Below are 15,161 nucleotides of genomic sequence, written 5' to 3'. Positions count from 1 at the left end.
TTTGACCCACTTCTTTCTGAAACTTTCGTCTATAGCGAAAGGTCTTCTCTGGCTCGGGATCTATTTGAAGAACCTCAGACCTAGTTGACCTGGGCATACATGAAACTAACAAGAAAAGTGTGAGAAGGGTCTCAAGGAACTAAAGTTCCTTGAGACAAAAGACAAAATAAATAAAAACAAACAAGAAAATTGTTACCTCCCCGGCAACGACGCCAAATTTGATAAGGCTAAAGTGGTATCACCTAAATCAAAGTAAATCTATCCTAATACTAACAAAAATAGCTAGTGGTAAGACAGGTATCGAATACACAGGGGAGGCGGTAATATTCAGTTTGCTAATATTTAAAGTGTCTTAAAGTAACAATTTCTTGGGGGTTTGTTTTGTTTGTTTTCTAACAACTAAAAGCAAGTGAAATTAAGATGTATAACAATAATATTAAAAAGTTTAGGATTCCGGTTCGCTAGGTCAATTATATGGGGTGTATCTTAATCAATTGTTAGGTCAATCAAACTGTCTAAGGTCACGAGATTGATTAATTCTATTATGCCTTTTAGATTAAGTCTAACATGCAATCGCTTTAATTAAACATAATTTATCTGATTATCGCTGCCTCTATTAATTCTAACCCAGTCGATGAAAGTATTAATTTGCTACACTAATTATAGACTCAGGCCTTAAATCATATAACTAGAATAAGAACAATAATCAAACGATAGTTTAAACGATATTGCTAACAATCAATTAATAACCCCCCTTCTAATCAACCTAGATCCCCTTTATCCTAGATGAAAGGTTTAGCTACTCATACTATGACATTAACAACAATAAAGATGGATGAAAACATGATTAAGGATATAAAACAAGAACAATTAAATAAAAGCATAAACTTGATAATTAATTAACGAAGAACGATTAAGTACCTTAACAATTAATGAGGAAAGATTAATAGATCCAAAAGTATGCTAGACAACCCAAACTTAGAGTATTTTGCGGTATGAAAGTAACTATAAGTGTACCCTAATTGTTCTCGCGAGTTTAGAATATATAATACAAACAAGACGTGTTTTAGGAAAATACGGAAATTAATTAAACATAAGGATCCATGATCGAGCCTAAGACTACTTGATCGAGGACACATACTCGATCGAGCCCATTGTTACTAGATCGAGGAACCACGTCTTCAGCTTTATCTTCGTCTAATATTCTCTTCTTATCTTCAAGTCTCCTCGTTTCCCGTGCCATGCCTCGTGTATTCCGCTATGCCATAACCGCAATGCTAATCTTTACTCGATTCACCTCGTAATGCGTCATATCTGCAATTAAAACATAAAGTAGTGGCACTATCGACATTTTACTAATAAAGGCATATAAATGACATAATAGGCACAGAAACGGTATCAAAGCAACATGAAAGGAGTTATAAAAGTGTAGATAAAAGTGATACATCATTCACTTTTGATTACTATGTCTCGGATAACCCGAGATACTAGCACTTTCATGCATTAGGTGGTCTTGTCAAGGCACCTTGGTGTATGAGGCTGTTACATTAACGATAGTCCACACATTGCGTTATATCATATATATATATATATATATATATATATATAGAGGCGGGATCTCGTGAGTTTGGTTCTTATGGTGAGTTGTGAGTTTGATTCTTATGATAAGAGGAAATAGATAGACTAGATTGAATCTAATAAAAAAAAACAACGAACGACACAGCAACCCCACCGACACAGCATCTGAACTTAACCTCCCTCTAAACTTAAAAAAAAAACCCCAAAATCACTACGATTAAAACCTAGAAATTTCCGTAAAAGAATTACCATAACATCGATTTTGTCTCAATTTCACTATTTTCGCGCTTGATTTTGGTGTCGTACAATTGTTATCATCTCAATTTCACCAATTTCGGTGGTGAACTCCTGTTGTTGGCGGCTTTAACGGTGGTTTTGTGATGGTTTATTCTCATTGTCAATGTGATGCATTTGTTTAATTTTCTTCGTAAAGCCAACTCTCAGGAACTTGTTTTCTGCAGGAAGGGTCTCATTGAAGTATTTGATAAGTTGGAATCTGGACAACTAGAAAAGGCTTCATCTTTGTCTGAGATTGTCAAGGAAATGCACAGGAAGAGCTTAGCTCCTTATCTTTTTTCTCTCTGTCTCTTTTCATAGCTGGACATTGCGACATCTTTTTCGCACCGTTATAAGTGTCTCACTTGTATTTGGTATCAAAACAGGCAAGGGGCTCCTAGGAAAAGAGGTGCCCCACCATCCGGGATTAAAGGGCGAGTACGACTCCGGTATGAAGAATCCTTCGATATCCAAAAAGTTCACTGAGTAGAAAATTATTAATGGAAGATAATTGTTGAATGTCGATTTGAATGGAAAGTCTGAAACAAGTCTTATTTGTCGAAGATATAATTATGTCTTTGGTAGTTTCATCATACGCGTATTTAATTTCACCGCTTTACCATGTGTTCTAGTTGATTCGAAATTAAGGAATCATATTATTCATCAAACTTTCATATCGCTTGGTAAGATGCGCTTACCATACAAAAATCCAAAACTTAAGGTCGCTTACCATACAGAGCTGCATAATCACGACTAAAAGCGATATTTAATTCCATGGCGGTGCCTAATGTTGCTAGCTTCATGAGACTTGGGGGACTTGAGTTCAACATTGATGTCCTACTAAATGAGTATGTTCGCTTTCATGTTGACCGGCCTTGCTATTTAATATGGGGCAACTTTCCTTGATTTTTGAATAGGAGGAGTTGAAAAGAGCCAAAGCGCTAAATTTGACTTGCCTGTGTGTCCAATCTGCCACATTCATGTTATAGCTCTTGTGCTAATATTGTTTAAGGAGAGTTACTCATAACCTCATATTTTTCGTCAAGGTGGCTGGTGTGTGCTTATTTGTTGGATTTCGGCACCGCAACGGAACTAGACAAGTCATGGCAGTCACGGTTGCGCTTGCATTAAGATGTAAGGTTTGATCATGTCCTCGGTTGAGGAAGCGGTTGGGGCGGAGGTGATGCGGGGAGATGAGCAGGTTGTGGTGGCTCCGGTTCCAAACGGATTGGTGCGAGGAGCAAGTGGTTTGTCACGGTTACAAGCACGGGTGTCAAAAGTCAATAATTCTCTACACAATATCATGAGATAATAACACAACAATAACACTGGAATAATAATGACAATGACACAACAATAACACTACAATAACACTAGAATAATAGTACAATAACACCAGAATAACACTACAATAACAGCACAATAACACGGGAAAAAAAAAAGAAAAAAAAAATCAAGTAGTAAAAAAAACCAAAGCGACACCGGAATAACATCACAATAACACCAGAATAACAATACCACCGAATAACAAAGACAATAACACATGGTAAAAAAAAGAGTAAAAAAATCAAAGTAGTAAAAAAAATCAAAGTGACACCGAAATAACATCACAATAACAAATAATAACAATAGAATAACAACGAATAACAATAGAATAACAATAACAAGACAATAACACGTGGTAAAAAAGGAAAAAAATCAAAGTCGTAAAAAATCAAAGTAACAACGAATAACGTCACAATAACAGCGAATAACAATAACAACACAATAACATGTGGTAAAAAAAAAAAAATCAAAGTAGTAAAAAATCAAAGTGACACCGAAATAACATCACAATAACAAAATAACGAAGAGAATAACAAAGACAATAACGGGTTAATTTTTAAAAAAGGAAAAAAAATCAAAGTCGTAAAAAAATCAAAGTAATGTTTTGAATAACATCACAATAACAATGAATAACAATAACAAAGACAATAACATGTGGTAAAAAAAAAGAGAAAAAAAAAAATCAAAGTCGTTAAAAAATCAAGTTAAAAAAAAAGCACAATAACAACATAATAACACGAGGTAAAAAAAGTAAGAGTGAAAAAAAATTCAAGCAAAAAAATTTTGGTACAAAAAAAAAGAAAAAAGGTAACATAATGAGAAAATTAGAGAAAAACATAAGAGAAAAAAAAAAAACAAAGTTGTAAAAAAAAAATAATAACACGAGTAAAAAAAAGTGATAAAAAATTAAAGTAAAAAAAAAAGTAGCACTAGAAAAAGAGAAAATAAACTAAATAACAATGCTTTTATATGACAACTAAGATTAATCTTGGCCACTCATCTCTAATTTAATCTAATGGTTGAGATTCTCCCAACTCACAACTCACCATAAGAACCAAAATCACCAAATCCAATCTCTATATATATATATATATATATATATATATATATATATATATATATATATATATATATAGAGAGAGAGAGAGAGAGAGAGATCCGAATCCGGTGAGGTAGTTAATTATGGCGAGGCATTCGGCCTCACCAAATTCCTTCATTAATCCTTCATTATATGGACTAACTTCCTATTATTCATTGGGTAAAATTTAGGGGTCACTCCAAATCTTTTCATTTAGCCAAAAATACTTTCTCTCACTAAAATATTAAATCATACAATAGCCCAATTACACACTATCTCTCTAAAATATACAAACAAAATTGTTTCCTAAAAATTCTTCAACAAGCAAGCTCTCGTTCGTTCAACGGAAGTTCTTGAAAAAGCTCATCAATTTGTTCATTGATTGTTCGTGGATTTCATCAAAACAACATTCAACAACGTTGGTTCAAGTAATTTCAGAAGAAAAATCGATTAATTTTCAAGTAATTTCATAATTTTGATCAAAATTGAGTATATTCATACAATTAAATCAATTCACTCATAAATTGATGATATCGGGTTCAATTTGATCAAATTGAACGATTTTGTAAATAGAACGTTCGAATTTGACCAATATTTTGAGCGATTTCCTTTTTCTCGCGATTTCGTACTACTTACTAAATTGTTTTTGACGATTTTACTGACTCTAATTGCTATGGAGATTGTAGATATCACAATGACTGATGATAATAGTGTTATTGAATCAGGTATATCGTTTTTATGTAATTTTTGTAAAATCTCATGTTTTCTGATTCAATTTGCATTTGTCAAAATTTCTGCTCGATTATTATGGAATATATGGATCGATATTGTATTTCGGTTTTTTTGCAAGGTTTAGTTTATGAATTGAGTTGAATTTGTGAATCTTAGGACCTAATTGTGTGACTGTAAGAGTTGGTTGAATTGTTACTGTAAGAGTTTATGAATTGAGTGGATTTTGTTGTTTGGTGAATCTCAGACCTTATTTTGTGAATCTCATACCTAGTTTAGTGAATCTTAGAGCTTGTTTTGTGAAACTTGGTTATCATAAGTGGTTAGAATCACCTTTTCTACTCTTTTACTTATTTTGTGAATCTTAGACCTTATTTTGTGAATCTCAGACCATACTCAGTGAATCTTAGCAAATGAGGATAGTGTGATAATTAATTAAAACATAATATTCAGAAAACTTAAAAATCTTGTAATTTTTCATCACATAAAATTTCGCAGGTTCATGGCTTTCGAATTAACTAAACAACAACATTCAAAAATAAAATAAAATGAAAAGCTGAAAAATTAAGCAAGATATGATATTTGTTTAGTTTATCAATCACCCCTATTTGTTCGAGGCAATGCACATAGAGAAATATTGATATAGCTATAGGTGCACCATTCATCTGCATCAGCGAGTGATCTTCCTGCGTGTTTAGATGAATATGGGACTCTTCTACATACTGGAGTGTAGTTAAAATATTTTGAATCAAGCCTTGATGCTACCCATAGAAAGGGCCCCTGAACTCGGGAATAGGTAGCCAGCCATTCAGATCTAGTACGCCCAAATTGCTCGAACTTCTCCTGCAACTTAAAAGCCTGTTTGCAGCTAGTGTCATTTGTGCCAAATTGAATTAGTACTAATCCCATAAAATGACAAGTCTGCCTGCACATAACAGGCACCAAAGACTCTATCTCATAACCTTGGCTCATTAAACAATCTGTCAATTTAGAGAGGTCGGGACAAACATACTTCCCTTTTTTATCCATATAACCTGGAACATTCGCCAAAACACAAGTATAGGGGAATACAAATAAATGAGACATTGTGTGCAATAGGGATTTTTGAAATGTTTTACAGAAGAGAGAAGAGAGGTTATTGGTATATACTATTATGTTTCAGAAATTAAATATTTATAGGCCTGGTATTTGGCACAACTGTCAACAGTGCCTGTTCACATTACCCATATATTAAATTTTTTGATTGAATGCTTGATTGTTCAATGTCTTTTTCTTGGGAATGGAAGTGTTATTAACAAATCAACAAAATATCCTCATACATACAACCTGACCTTTTCTTAAAAGTGAATTCATAATCTTCACCAAAAAATTTTTAATTATTTGAACTAATAATCTGATGCTTTATTTAGTGAATCTCAGATTTTATTTGGTGAATCTCAGCCTTTATTTAGTGAATCTTGGGCCTTATTTTGTGAATCTCTGTTGTTAAACGTTACTGATGCAATTTATTTATTTCTTATTGTGTGAATCAGAGACCCTAGTTTGTGAAACTAGAAGGTTATTTTGTGAAACTTAATAACTAATATATACAGCCTGGGTAAGATTAAAAACTGAACTAATAATCTGAACCAAAAAGTGAACTTGTGAATCTCAGTCCTTGTATTTGTGAATCCTAGAGCTCTTTTTGTGAACCCTTTAGAGGAATGACCTATTCTGCTCTCTTCCTTGCTCAGATAATATCCTCAAGACTTTATTTGTGAATCACATACCTTATTTAGTGAATCTTAAACCTTGTTTTGTGAATGTGAGATGTAACTTTGTGAACCTTTTATCTTCTTAGGTATTGATTCAAATGTCAACAACAACTCACAGTGTAGTGTGACGCCTCGTGTTGCATTGGTTGTGGTGAGGTTCCTTGCTCTAATGTTGGTTCTCGTCAGGATGGTGAGGGTTCTACTGCTGTCTTAACAACCCCTACAATGCCAACTATTTCCACACCTACTACTTTGGTAACTTGCACACCGGGTGGGACTGAGCAATGGATAAGTAGGATTAAAGAGAAGTTTACACCCGTGATTGGCAAAACATTTGTGGACTTAGAGTCAGCAATGTTGTTCTATAAAATTTATGCTATTGCTTGTGGGTTTGAAGTAAGGAAGTCTTCAACTAAGAGGTTTAAAGATGGTATTATTCGAACAAAATGCATGGTTTGTCATCGTCAAGGTTTTAATAACAGGAAAAATCGTCATCCCAAAGCTGATGCAAAAACAACAACTGTTGAAACTGGTGACAAAACAAAAGCTGGTGCAATAAGTACAAATAGAAAAACAAAAATTGCTAAAACCAGTACGAAAAAGGGTGGAGTTGCAGGTGCAGGTGAAGCTGAGAGTTCCAATAAGCAAAGTGGTACAAGAATAACTAAAATTAAAAGGTGGGGTTGTGAAGCAATGATAAAATTCATGTTCCATGAAAAGATATACAAGATTGAACAATTCCGTGAGGGTCACAATCACCCAGTGACGCCTGTCAAAAATAGGGAATTTGAGAAACTTTCTCTTAATATAAATCAACTGAACGAATATCATAAGCAATTGATTATCCAAAATTCGAGATTGAATGTCGGGGCTAGTTTAACATACAAATTATGCAAGGAACAAGCAGAGGGTTTCGAAAATGTTGGAGCTACCCTTACGCAGTTCAAGAATTTCCAAAGGCAAATAAAGTGTCTACTCAATGGCAAGGATGGACATATGTTCATCTCTCGTTTAGAAACCCTACGAGAAACAAAAGGGTTGGTATTTTCATATGAAACAAATGCTGACAGTGCTTTGACAAGAATTTTTTGGACAAATGGGGATTCCATCAGATGTTACGCATTGTTTGGTGATGCTATTTTATTCGATCCAACCTATGGAACGAACAAATATAACATGAAATTTGCACCTTTCACTAGCATTGACAATCACAAAAAGTCAATAATATTTGGATGCGTGCTTTTAGATCATGAAGATGATGACTCATTTATTTGGGCATTTCAGCAGTTCCTGAAAGCAATGGGTGGCAAAGAACCCAATTACATCATCAGTGACCAAGATGCCGGAATAATAAATGCAGTTCTAGGTGTGTTTGGAATATCTTACTTTTGTGAAACTGGTTATTTATTTGGTGAATCTAGGAACATTATTCGTGAATCTTGAAGTTTATTTTGTGAATCATAGAGCGTGTTTTGTTAAAGTTAGATCTTGATTTGTAAAACACAAAGTTAATATTCTTAAACTTGGTCATAAGTTGTTGAAATTGCCTATTTTGTTATTTCTCTTATCTTGTGAATCTGAGACCTTGTATTGTGAATCTCAGACCTTATCTTGAGAATCTCAGACCTTGTTCAGTGAATCTTTGGGCTTGTTATGTGAAACTTGGTCGTGGTTTAAAATCATCTATTTTACTCTTAATTTTGTGAATCTCAAACCTTATCTTGTGAATCTCAGACCTTGTTCAGTGAATCTTAGGGTTTGTTCTGTGAAACTTGGTCGTGGTTTAAAATCATCTATCAGTCTCTTAATTTTGTGAATCTCAGACCTTATCTTGTGAATCTCAGACCTTTTCTTGTGAATCTCAGACCTTGTTCAGTGAATCTTAGGGCTTGTTCTGTGAAACTTGGTCGTTGTTTAAAATCATCTATTTTTCTCTTAATTTTGTGAATCTCAGACGTTATCTTGTGAATCTCATACCTTGTTCAGTGAATTTCAGGGCTTGTTATGTGAAACTTGGTCGTGGTTTAAAATTATCTATTTTGCTCTTAATTTTGTGAATCTCAGACCTTATCTTGTGAATCTCAGACCTTGTTCAGTGAATCTTTGGGCTTGTTATGTGACACACAAAGCTAATATTCTTAAACTTGGTCATAAGTTGTTGAAATTGCCTATATTGTTATTTCTCTTATCTTGTGAATCTGAGACCTTGTTTAGTGAATCTTAGAGCTTGATTTGTGACCAAAGATCTCTGACAATAGATAATGTGGATTTTGTGACTTGCAGCCGTGTTCAAAAAAGCAAGACATCGCTTTTGCATGTGGCACATTATGAAGAAAGTAACAGACAAGGTTGGGAGCACAATTTGCAAAGAGACTGATTTCTTATGTCGTCTGAACAATGTTGTCTGGAGCGAGGACTTGGAGCCTGAGGAATTTGAAGAGAATTGGGCTAAGGTCATTAGCGAGTTTTCGTTAGAAGAGAATAAATAGTTGACTGACAAGTTTGCGGAACGAGATCAGTGGATACCTGCTTATTTCAGGAATGTGCCGATGGGCAACATTTTAAAAACCACACAAAGATCAGAGAGTTCGAATAGCTTCTTCAAGAGATTTGAAAATAAATATGGGACTCTTGTAGAATTTTGGATGAAATTTGAGAGTGCCGTGGACCAACAAAGGCACAATCTAAAGCTTCTTGAAGCACAGAGCCACAACTCAATGCCAGAAACCCTATTCGGGTCAAACTGGGAGGCCCATGCAATGAAGGTCTATACACATGAAGTGTTCTTTGATTTCCAAGAGGAGGTTAAATTTTCAGTAAATGCATGTAGTGTTTGTGGATACACCCCACCAGATCCATTAACTAACTTTGAAGTTTCAATTGTTGAGGACGCGAACAAGCGAAAGAGATATGCAGTTGAGTACAATAAGAGAACAATGGATGTCCGTTGTGCATATAAATTGTTTGAAAGGAAAGGTATCTTATGAAACCACATCATTTGGATTTGCTTGGGAATGTTTAAGGAAATTCCTAACAAAAAATTTTGCGTAGGTGGAGTAAGAATGCACTCAAAAACCCGGTTTATGATTTCAATGGAAATCTACTGGAAAACAATGATCTTACTGGTAATAGTAAGTTTGGAATGTCTCGGGTGTGGTCTGTGATGCGTGTCTAAAATATGATGTTTTACACCCTCTTTTACACGCATTTCAGAGCTCATTTATGTAGTTATGCTACTATTTTCCCTATTTCCGTCTACTTTTGTGTTTTTGTGTAATATTGCAGAAATGTGAAGAATTCAGCGGAAAATAAGCCGCATCTGCCCCCGAGTATTTATCATACGACCTGACATGAAGTAGTGACTCGAGAGATGAACTTGGTGCATATTTCAAGGCCTGAAAGACATATTTGCGAGAGTTTTAGAAGCGGATTACCAGCTACAGTTGTCTATAGACTGACCTACATGGTCTATAGACTGTCAGAATGCTTCTCAACATTGCAGTCTTATTCAGATGGCTATATCTCGAGTTCTAGATCTGATAATCGAGTGATTCTAATTGGAGGTGAAAGCTTATCCGCTTAGCTTTCCAACGCCGCGTAGAACGCCTGATTTGACCAAGTAACGAAGAAATGGCGTCTGTTTTAAGATCGGTGCGCAATGTAGGAATTGTCAGAATGCATTACTGTACAGCGCCTGTGGTCGATCGACTGGACCCAGTGGTCGATCGACCACACCACGAGCTGACGTGCAATTTAAAAGAAGACGTGACAAAGCCCATATTGTAATTAGGTTTAGGAATAGGTTACGTTGTTTTCCTATATAACGTTGTTTTCCTCAGCATCTAAGGGGGGACTATCATCTAGTTCATATAATACAGTATTCTTTATTCGTAGTTTAGAATTCTCAACAAAGTTCTCATCTTACTTTCGGATTCATTGCTTATTCCTTTGCTTCGGTAACTCTATTCCTTAATTTCAGTTTACTTTTATTTCTTCCGTAGTTTAGTTCTTGCTAGTTTAGATTTCCCAAAGCCAATTTATCGTTTCATGTTAGTTAATTATTTAGTTAATTCAATTATGAATTCAATTGCTTTAATTGTTAATCTTACTGTTATTATTATCATCATTATGAGTAGCTAAATACCCTTTGCTAAGATGTAGGGGAGCTATAGCGTATAGATAATTTCCCTAATCATTAGTAGAGGCCGCTATCGAGGCGGGCGGGATTAGGTGTTCGATCAAACGAGCTTCCTAATACGTACCCTCACTCCTTACTCCATATCTCTGTGAACATCCGTGTTCATTGGCATCCACGAGAGTCATTCTAGACATAAAATGCTCAGGGTAACGAGTGCTTAGTGTTCATGTCATTACTTTGTGTCTTGACATGACACGAGGTATTCGAACGGTTTCCAATTTTCCACAATAAATTGGTGGCGACTCCATAAATGCAAACAAACAAAGAGGAAAAGCTTGCTTCGCTTTTCGCCCCCGTGGGCCCGCGTCCACACTATTAAATGCAATGATTAACAACACAGACCCAATTTGTACCAAACCCTAATTACCTATTCATAATCTCCCTAATTACCATGGCCCCCCTATGTCCTAGCATGAAGGGATTACATATGCATGATAAATATGGAGGAAATAATAACAAGCACAACAAATAAATTAAACATAGTGATTAATTAGTAAAGAGATAAGAGAAAAGGCAATCAATAGAAGTAATGAAAACAAGAATGAAATTGCAATAATAATCAATCAAGTTAGAGATCAGAAATACCAATACAAAGAGAGTTCCAAGCAATGAAGTGTTTTTAGGTCTAAAATGTAAAGTGCTAAGAGAGAGAGAGAAGAGATGACTGTCGTTGTTCCCTCCTTCTCTTATTTATTCTAAGTTACAAATTAAAATATCCGAAAGATGCTAAAATATTGCGTAATAGATTAAACCTCTCGTTCGAGTAGAATCAAACTACTCGATCGAGGAAAATAGATGGCAAACATCTCGATCGAGCACACTAAAGCACTCGATCGATGGTCTTCAACATCAAAGGTACTCGATCGGCCGGTTTTGACAACCAATCTTGGTCGATCGAGTATGAAAACATTGTATCAGCATAGATCAACTCGAAACATCTTCCGAGACCACTTCACGCATCCTTAAGTGACAATTTCCGGGCTCCGGTTCTTCTTTCTCCAAAATGCATGCTAACGGGACAAGTTTAGGCTTGATTTTGCTCCTTCCGGCTCATTCCTGCAATTAATACAAGATAGACCAAAGTAGACTATTTGGGGGCATTTGTAGCTAGTCGCCACTAATAACATAGAAATGCGTGTAAATAAAAGGTAAAAACCATATATAAAATTCACGCATCAAATCGATGTAAGACGGACGAATTTCAAAAGTGCCATCATCTGTAGTAGGGAGCTTGAATCCTTTCGGGATAGAATCTAAGGTAGGTTCGGAATGACTTGCTAAAGTAGGCATGATGGTAATCTCAGGAACTGAAATATCAAGGTCAAAAATATTGTCCTCTTCGAAAGACTGGTCTTCTGAATTAATTGAATGCTCCGTCTCGACGTCAAATATACTCAAGTCTTCTATTTGACCCACTTCTTTCTGAAACTTTCGTCTATAGCGAAAGGTCTTCTCTGGCTCGGGATCTATTTGAAGAACCTCAGACCTAGTTGACCTGGGCATACATGAAACTAACAAGAAAAGTGTGAGAAGGGTCTCAAGGAACTAAAGTTCCTTGAGACAAAAGACAAAATAAATAAAAACAAACAAGAAAATTGTTACCTCCCCGGCAACGACGCCAAATTTGATAAGGCTAAAGTGGTATCACCTAAATCAAAGTAAATCTATCCTAATACTAACAAAAATAGCTAGTGGTAAGACAGGTATCGAATACACAGGGAGGCGGTAATATTCAGTTTGCTAATATTTAAAGTGTCTTAAAGTAACAATTTCTTGGGGGTTTGTTTTGTTTGTTTTCTAACAACTAAAAGCAAGTGAAATTAAGATGTATAACAATAATATTAAAAAGTTTAGGATTCCGGTTCGCTAGGTCAATTATATGGGGTGTATCTTAATCAATTGTTAGGTCAATCAAACTGTCTAAGGTCACGAGATTGATTAATTCTATTATGCCTTTTAGATTAAGTCTAACATGCAATCGCTTTAATTAAACATAATTTATCTGATTATCGCTGCCTCTATTAATTCTAACCCAGTCGATGAAAGTATTAATTTGCTACACTAATTATAGACTCAGGCCTTAAATCATATAACTAGAATAAGAACAATAATCAAACGATAGTTTAAACGATATTGCTAACAATCAATTAATAACCCCCCCTTCTAATCAACCTAGATCCCCTTTATCCTAGATGAAAGGTTTAGCTACTCATACTATGACATTAACAACAATAAAGATGGATGAAAACATGATTAAGGATATAAAACAAGAACAATTAAATAAAAGCATAAACTTGATAATTAATTAACGAAGAACGATTAAGTACCTTAACAATTAATGAGGAAAGATTAATAGATCCAAAAGTATGCTAGACAACCCAAACTTAGAGTATTTTGCGGTATGAAAGTAACTATAAGTGTACCCTAATTGTTCTCGCGAGTTTAGAATATATAATACAAACAAGACGTGTTTTAGGAAAATACGGAAATTAATTAAACATAAGGATCCATGATCGAGCCTAAGACTACTTGATCGAGGACACATACTCGATCGAGCCCATTGTTACTAGATCGAGGAACCACGTCTTCAGCTTTATCTTCGTCTAATATTCTCTTCTTATCTTCAAGTCTCCTCGTTTCCCGTGCCATGCCTCGTGTATTCCGCTATGCCATAACCGCAATGCTAATCTTTACTCGATTCACCTCGTAATGCGTCATATCTGCAATTAAAACATAAAGTAGTGGCACTATCGACATTTTACTAATAAAGGCATATAAATGACATAATAGGCACAGAAACGGTATCAAAGCAACATGAAAGGAGTTATAAAAGTGTAGATAAAAGTGATACATCATTCACTTTTGATTACTATGTCTCGGATAACCCGAGATACTAGCACTTTCATGCATTAGGTGGTCTTGTCAAGGCACCTTGGTGTATGAGGCTGTTACATTAACGATAGTCCACACATTGCGTTATATCATATATATATATATATATATATATATATATATAGAGGCGGGATCTCGTGAGTTTGGTTCTTATGGTGAGTTGTGAGTTTGATTCTTATGATAAGAGGAAATAGATAGACTAGATTGAATCTAATAAAAAAAAACAACGAACGACACAGCAACCCCACCGACACAGCATCTGAACTTAACCTCCCTCTAAACTTAAAAAAAAAAAAAAACCCAAAATCACTACGATTAAAACCTAGAAATTTCCGTAAAAGAATTACCATAACATCGATTTTGTCTCAATTTCACTATTTTCGCGCTTGATTTTGGTGTCGTACAATTGTTATCATCTCAATTTCACCAATTTCGGTGGTGAACTCCTGCTGTTGGCGGCTTTAACGGTGGTTTTGTGACTGGTTTATTCTGCTGTCAATGTGATGCATTTGTTTAATTTTCTTCGTAAAGCCAACTCTCAGGAACTTGTTTTCTGCAGGAAGGGTCTCATTGAAGTATTTGATAAGTTGGAATCTGGACAACTAGAAAAGGCTTCATCTTTGTCTGAGATTGTCAAGGAAATGCACAGAAGAGCTTAGCTCCTTATCTTTTTCTCTCTCGTCTCTTTTCATAGCTGGACATTGCGACATCTTTTTCGCACCGTTATAAGTGTCTCACTTGTATTTGGTATCAAAACAGGCAAGGGGCTCCTAGGAAAAGAGGTGCCCCACCATCCGGGATTAAAGGGCGAGTACGACTCCGGTATGAAGAATCCTTCGATATCCAAAAAGTTCACTGAGTAGAAAATTATTAATGGAAGATAATTGTTGAATGTCGACTGAATGGAAAGTCTGAAACAAGTCTTATTTGTCGAAGATATAATTATGTCTTTGGTAGTTTCATCATACGGCGTATTTAATTTCACTGCTTTACCATGTGTTCTAGTTGATTCGGAAATTAAGGAATCATATTATTCATCAAACTTTCTGTTATCGCTTGGTAAGATGCGCTTACCATACAAAAATCCAAAACTTAAGGTCGCTTACCATACAGAGCTGCATAATCACGACTAAAAGCGATATTTAATTCCATGGCGGTGCCTAATGTTGCTAGCTTCATGAGACTTGGGGGACTTGAGTTCAACATTGATGTCCTACTAAATGAGTATGTTCGCTTTCATGTTGACCGGCCTTGCTATTTAATATGGGGCAACTTTCCTTGATTTTTGAATAGGAGGAGTTGAAAAGAGCCAAAGCGCTAAATTTGACTT

General features: G+C 35.3%; 1 protein-coding gene across 1 annotated transcript; it reads left to right on the top strand.

Moving 5' to 3' along the window:
* The first annotated feature begins 9,386 nt into the window (after nucleotides 1–9,386).
* On the top strand, nucleotides 9,387–14,490 carry LOC141620030 (uncharacterized). The gene is made up of 3 exons (XM_074437007.1): nucleotides 9,387–9,703; nucleotides 9,793–9,897; nucleotides 14,391–14,490. The coding sequence occupies exons 1-3, from the start codon at nucleotides 9,387–9,389 to the stop codon at nucleotides 14,488–14,490; spliced, it is 522 nt and encodes a 173-aa protein (XP_074293108.1).
* The last annotated feature ends 671 nt before the right edge of the window (nucleotides 14,491–15,161 follow it).

This window comes from Silene latifolia, chromosome X (assembly GCF_048544455.1).
Source record: "Silene latifolia isolate original U9 population chromosome X, ASM4854445v1, whole genome shotgun sequence".
In the NCBI taxonomy this organism is placed as follows: Eukaryota; Viridiplantae; Streptophyta; class Magnoliopsida; order Caryophyllales; family Caryophyllaceae; genus Silene; species Silene latifolia.
Note: the sequence above shows the minus strand (reverse complement) of the source record. Positions and strands in the feature narration are given on the sequence as shown.

Coding starts and splice junctions, on each gene's coding strand:
- LOC141620030 (XM_074437007.1), top strand. CDS start 9,387: ATGAAATTTGAGAGTGCCGTGGACCAACAAAGGCACAATCTAAAGCTT. Junction 9,704..9,792: donor GTCCGTTGTGCATATAAATT/GTTTGAAAGGAA, acceptor AATTTTGCGTAG/GTGGAGTAAGAATGCACTCA. Junction 9,898..14,390: donor TTTGGAATGTCTCGGGTGTG/GTCTGTGATGCG, acceptor TGTTTTCTGCAG/GAAGGGTCTCATTGAAGTAT.